Source organism: Lampetra fluviatilis, chromosome 52, assembly GCF_964198595.1.
Source record: "Lampetra fluviatilis chromosome 52, kcLamFluv1.1, whole genome shotgun sequence".
Classification (NCBI taxonomy): domain Eukaryota; kingdom Metazoa; phylum Chordata; class Hyperoartia; order Petromyzontiformes; family Petromyzontidae; genus Lampetra; species Lampetra fluviatilis.
The window spans coordinates 9,871,352-9,877,684 of record NC_136326.1 but is presented as its reverse complement, the minus strand read 5'-3'; the positions used below and the strand labels follow the sequence as shown (position 1 = coordinate 9,877,684).

The following is a 6,333-nucleotide window of genomic DNA, read 5'->3' as shown; positions in this document are numbered from 1 at the left end:
AGTCAACATTTCATAGCCACCGTGATGATGATGGTGGTGATGGAACCCATGACCTGCTGTATACCAGGCGAGGTAGTCAACATCTCCTAGTCACCGTGATGATGATGGTCGTGGTAGAACCCACGATCTGCTGTATACCAGGTGGGGTAGTCAACATCTCCTAGCCTCCGTGATGATGGTCGTGGTGGAACCCATGACCAGCTGTTTACCAGGCGAGGTAGTCAACATCTCCTAGCCACCGTGATGATGAGGGTGGTCGTGGTGGAACTCACGATCTGCTGTATACCAGGCGAGGTAGTAAACATCTAGCCACCGTGATGATGATGATGGTCGTGGTGGAACTCACGATCTGCTGTATACCAGGCGAGGTAATCAACATGTTGCTCACCCCCACGCTTGGATCAGGATGTCTACGAAGGGTCCCAAGTACTCGTTTGGCCTACTGCTGGATCCTCCCCGGCGCCCAAAGACCAGAGCCAAGCTACACAGTTCCACCTCCGCCTCCTCGTCGTCTTTGCTCAGCTCCACGCCCGTGGGACGCCACTCCACGATCTCCTGGTCCGGGGTGCAAGGTCAGAGAGAGCGGAGGATGGGGATGACGCTTCTTCGTGGATTGTTTTGACGTTGACGGATTCATTTACACCATTGGAACCTCATTTGCCAGTAAAGATATGATAATAGTTTGTTTACCCTTTTATCTGGCAACAAAACTGACACCTTTTTTACAAGGAGTCATGTTTGCATAGACCACAATACCTGTAGTCATAATGCAAACAGGTATTGTGCAGGTATTGTGGTCTATGCAAACATGACTCCTTGTAAAAAAAGGTGTCAGTTTTGTTGCCAGATAGAAGGGTAAAAAAACAATTATCATATTTTTTACTGGAAAATGAGGTTACAATGGTGTAAATTCTTACCCCGAGCTCTCATACTCTGATGGTTCATTGTCTTTGAGTTGTGCGCCTTTTGGCGTCATCTGGTCCAACCCATGTGAGACGAGGCTCTAAGGAAAGCTGTCTCGGGTGTGGACCAATCAACTTCAAGGACAGTGCATACAGAGATATGTTTTTTGTTTGCATTATGACTGCAGGTATTGTGCTCTATGCAAACATGACTCCTTGTAAAAAAGGTGTCAGTTTTGTTGCCAGATAGAAGGGTAAAGAACCAATTATCATATTTTTACTGGCAAATGAGGTTCCCATAGAGTAAATTTTAGTTGTTTTAATTCTATTTTATTTACTGAATTTTTTACATCCGTGACTTTACCCAAAAAAACAAAGAGTACTTCAGCTTACATTGCTCCTTATTCTTCAGTTCTTTCGGTAACGGTAGAAACAATATAACAGCTTCTTGGTTCTTTCGGTAAAGTCACGTAGAAGGGAAGTAATAAAATAATGAAAATAAAACATAATAAAATAATTCTCACGACGTTTCGGCCACAACGCAAGCAGCCGTCCTCAGGTCAAGAACAGGTTTGTCGGGGAGACAGCGTCTGAATGAAACTCCACCATGCTTGGAGCGTATATTTAAGTTAGCGTAGTGAATATACAGTGATCCCTCGTTTATCGCGGTTAATGGGGACCGGAACCCCCCGCGATAAGTGAAAATCCGCGAAGTAGGATTGGCCCCCCTAGGAATTTCTGTATATGTGTGTGTGGGTATCAGAATGTTTAAAATATGTATATTTATACTTTATATATATATATTTTACTTAAATCTATTTAATTATAAAACCTTAATATTATACATTCACTCACTCACATATATTTTACTTAAATCTATTTAATTATAAAACCTTAATATTATACAGTACATTCACTCTCTCTCTCTCATACGATACGTATTATGGTGTTCTACACTCACCAGTTAATTTCGAACACAACACTAAGATACGCGAGACACAGTTGACAGCGTGAACGAGAGTGGCGAGATACAACAAGGGAAGAAGCTTAGAGAAGATGCGATGATGCGCAGCCAATCAGCTCACGGGATACTGTACATCCACTCGTGCTCTCATTCGTCGATCTCGCGCCTAGAACCAATCACGTGCCTTGTCTGAGTGCCCGTGGGTACAGTATGTACAAAGCCTCTGAGAGAGTTTCTCTCTTTCTCTGGCATCCTGGGAAACCGTTTCTCTCGCGCATCACGATGAACCAACGCTGCTTTCCGCAATACGGCTGCCGATATGGCGGTATTTTAGAATTTTTATTTTTCGATGAATATTTTTGAAAAATCCGCGATGCACTGAGGCCGCGAAACTTGAACCGCGAAGTGGCGAGGGATTACTGTACAGCAGTGTGATATACAGTAGGGTGGATAGAACAATACATAGTGTAATATTACACTATGTATTATTCAAGGTATAGGGTGGTGTATAGCAATACAGCACACAATTCAATGTTGTGGCCAAAGCCAGCAGAACCAATCCTTACAGCTGTCGCCTTTCCATCACGTCAGGGCCACGCCCCTAGGCTTCCCCCCCATTGGCTAGAGACCAGGACCGGCAGAGCCAATCATCGTAACGAGTTGTAATCCGTCAACGACCCGGTTATAACCTCACATTACAGAAGTATGGAAGCTCTCGCTTTGTCTTTTGGCGAAGCCTCTCTTGAACGATTTCGGCCTTTTGTGCCCACGTCCACTGGGGATGCCGTGACTCTCCCACATGCTGCGTTGGAACGGGGCCATGAGCGCGAGGCGCCTGGCAGGAAATTAAAGCGATCCCTCGACGGATCACTTCAATGAAGTCTCCGTCCGCCCCCCGTTTCTCTTGTTCACAGAGTCGGGTTTGGCCGACCGCAGCGGCAATGCCAATACCCCCACAACCGCAACCGCCAGCGGCAGCGGCCGCAGCAGCCGTGGTGGTGGTGGCTGCGGTGGTGGTGGTGGTGGTGGTGGCTGCGGTGATGCTCCCACCGTGGTGATGCCAGGCTTCTCCTCCTGGGCTCCGCGGGTGCCCCTCCCCGCGTCCCGGTTATCTGCGGCGCCGGGCGGCTCCCGGCGGCAACGCCAGCAGCATGCACCCGGCAGCAGCAGCAGCAGGGCCACCACGTCTACGGGTAGACTCACCACACAGACTCACCACACAGAGACACGTAGACTCACTACACAGAGACCCGTAGACTCACCACACAGAGATAGATAGACTCACCACACAGAGACCCGTAGACTCACCACACAGAGACCCACAGACTCACCACACAGAGATAGATAGACTCACCACACAGAGACCCGTAGACTCACCACACAGAGACCCACAGACTCACCACACAGAGATAGATAGACTCACCACACAGAGACCCGTAGACTCACCACACAGAGATAGATAGACTCACCACACAGAGACCCGTAGACTCACCACACAGAGACCCACAGACTCACCACACAGAGATAGATAGACTCACCACACAGAGACCCGTAGACTCACCACACAGAGACACGTAGACTCACCACACAGAGACCCACAGACTCACCACACAGAGACCCGTAGACTCACCACACAGAGACCCGTAGACTCACACAGAGACCCGTAGACTCACCACACAGAGACCCGTAGACTCACCACACAGAGACCCGTAGACTCACCACACAGAGACCCACAGACTCACCACACAGAGACACGTACACTCACCACACAGAGATAGATAGACTCACCACACAGAGACACGTAGACTCACCACACAGAGACCCACAGACTCACCACACAGAGACCCACAGACTCACCACACAGAGACCCACAGACTCACCACACAGAGACCCGTAGACTCACCACACAGAGACCCACAGACTCACCACACAGAGACCCTTAGACTCACCACACAGAGACCCGTACACTCACCACACAGAGATAGATAGACTCACCACACAGAGACCCACAGACTCACCACACAGAGATAGATAGACTCACCACACAGAGACCCGTAGACTCACATAGAGATACATAGACTCACACAGAGACCCGTAGACTCACACAGAGACCCGTAGACTCGCACAGAGACCCATAGACTCGCACAGAGACCCATAGACTCGCACAGAGACCCGTAGACTCACACAGAGACCCGTAGACTCACACAGATACCCGTAGACTCATACAGAGACCCACAGACTCACCACACAGAGACCCGTAGACTCACACAGAGACCCGTAGACTCACACAGAGACCCATAGACTCACACAGTGACCCATAGACTCACACAGAGACACGTAGACTCACACAGAGACCCGTAGACTCAAACAGAGACCCGTAGACTCACACAGAGACCCATAGACTCACACAGTGACCCATAGACTCGCACAGAGACCCGTTGATTCACACAGAGACCCATAGACTCACACAGAGACCCATAGACTCACACAGAGACCCATAGACTCACAGACTCACACAGAGACCCGTAGACTCACACAGAGACCCATAGACTCACACAGAAACCCGTAGACTCACACAGAGACCCATATACTCACACAGAGACCCGTAGACTCACCACAGGAGGAGGCAGCAAGCCCGTCCGTCTTGTGGCCCCGCAGCGACCTCGTTCTCTACGACTGACGACGCCGACCACGACGGTGACGAGGAGGAGGATGAGGAGGAGGTGGAGGCGAGGTCGGTGGTGGTGGCGCTGGCGGAGGGCCGAGGTCTCGCTCGCGGCGAGGTCGGCCTGGCCAGCATCGACCTTCGCTGCCCCGAACTGGTCCTGTCTCAGTTCCCCGACCGACAGCCCTACGTCAAGGTCAGCCACCACCCCTTCTCTCTCTCCGCGCACGAAGACAAAGATTCGCCATGCGGTGCCGGGTTTGCCGGTGCGGGGCCTGTAGCGCTCATCACAGAGAGACCCACAGACTCACCACAGAGACCCATAGGGTCCCATAGGGTCTCATAGGGTCTCTGTGGTGAGTCTGTGGGTCTCTCTGTGTGGTGAGTCTATGGGTCTCTGTGTGGTGAGTCTATGGGTCTCTGTGTGGTGAGTCTGTGGCTCTCTGTGTGGTGAATCTATAGGTCTCTGTGTGGTGAGTCTGTGGGTCTCTGTGTGATGAGTCAACCCACTGCACCTGGGTCTGTCCCGTGACCTCCTCCTGCTGCACCTAGCCTGGCACAGCAGTCAACCCGCTGCACCTGGGTCTGTCCCGTGACCTCCTCCTGTTGCACCTAGCCTGGCACAGCAGTCAACCCACTGCACCTGGGTCTGTCCCGTGACCTCCTCCTGCTGCATCTAGCCTGGCACAGCAGTCAACCCACGGCACCTGCTGGGTCTGTCCCATGACCTCCTGGTGCACATAGCCTGGCACAGCAGTCTACCCACTGCACCTGGGTCTCTCCCGTGACCTCCTCCTGCTGCACATAGCCTGGCACAGCAGTCAACCCACTGCACCTGGGTCTGTCCCGTGACCTCCTGCTGCACCTAGCCTGGCACAGCAGTCAACCCACGGCACCTGGGTCTGTCCCGTGACCTCCTCCTGCTGCACCTAGCCTGGCACAGCAGTCAACTCACGGCACCTGTTGGGTCTGTCCCGTGACCTCCTGCTGCACCTAGCCTGGCACAGCAGTCAATCCACTGCACATGGGTCTGTCCCGTGACCTCCTCCTGCTGCACGTAGCCTGTTGTTATTGTTGCTGCTGCTGCTTCTGCTGCTTCTGTTGCTGCTGCTTCTGCTGCTGCTTCTGCTGCTGCTTCTTCTGCCGCTGCTGCTGCTGCTTCTTCTGCTTCTGCCGGTGCTGCTGCTTCTGCTGCTTCTGCTGTTGCCACTCCTGCTGCTGCTTCTGCTGTTGTTGCTTCTGCTGCTGCTGCTTCTGCTGCTTCTGCTGTTGCCACTCCTGCTGCTGCTGCTTCTGATGCTGCTTCCTCTGCTGCTTCTTCTGCTGCTGCTGCTGCTGCTGCTTCTGCTTCTGCTGCTTGTTCAGGCGATCACGAAGCTGCAGATGCTCCGCCCGCTGGAGGTGGTGATGCCCCACACGGCCTGCAACCCCAACGCCAGCAAGATGTTCACCCTGCTGAGAGACTACTTCCCTGTGAGCATCACACAGAGAGCCACAGACTCACCACACAGAGACCCATAGACTCACCTCACAGAGAGCCACAGACTCACCACACACTCACCACACAGAGACCCACAGACTCACCACACAGAGAGCCACAGACTCACCACACAGAGACCCACAGACTCACCACACAGAGAGCCACAGACTCACCACACAGAGAGCCATAGACTCACCTCACAGAGAGCCATAGACTCATCACACAGAGACCCACAGACTCACCACACAGAGAGCCACAGACTCACCACACAGAGAGCCACAGACTCACCACACAGAGAGCCACAGACTCACCACACAGAGAG

General features: G+C 52.3%; 1 protein-coding gene across 1 annotated transcript in view; it reads left to right on the top strand.

The window, feature by feature from the left end:
• Nucleotides 1-406: 406 nt before the first annotated feature.
• MSH4 (mutS homolog 4) overlaps nucleotides 407-6,333 on the top strand; it is a 53,628-nt gene continuing 47,701 nt past the window's right edge. The window contains exons 1-4 of the mRNA XM_078878810.1: nucleotides 407-572; nucleotides 2,781-2,876; nucleotides 4,525-4,727; nucleotides 5,897-6,004. Coding sequence (XP_078734936.1) covers nucleotides 407-572; nucleotides 2,781-2,876; nucleotides 4,525-4,727; nucleotides 5,897-6,004 — 573 coding nt within the window. The remainder of the gene's footprint in view (nucleotides 573-2,780; nucleotides 2,877-4,524; nucleotides 4,728-5,896; nucleotides 6,005-6,333) is intronic.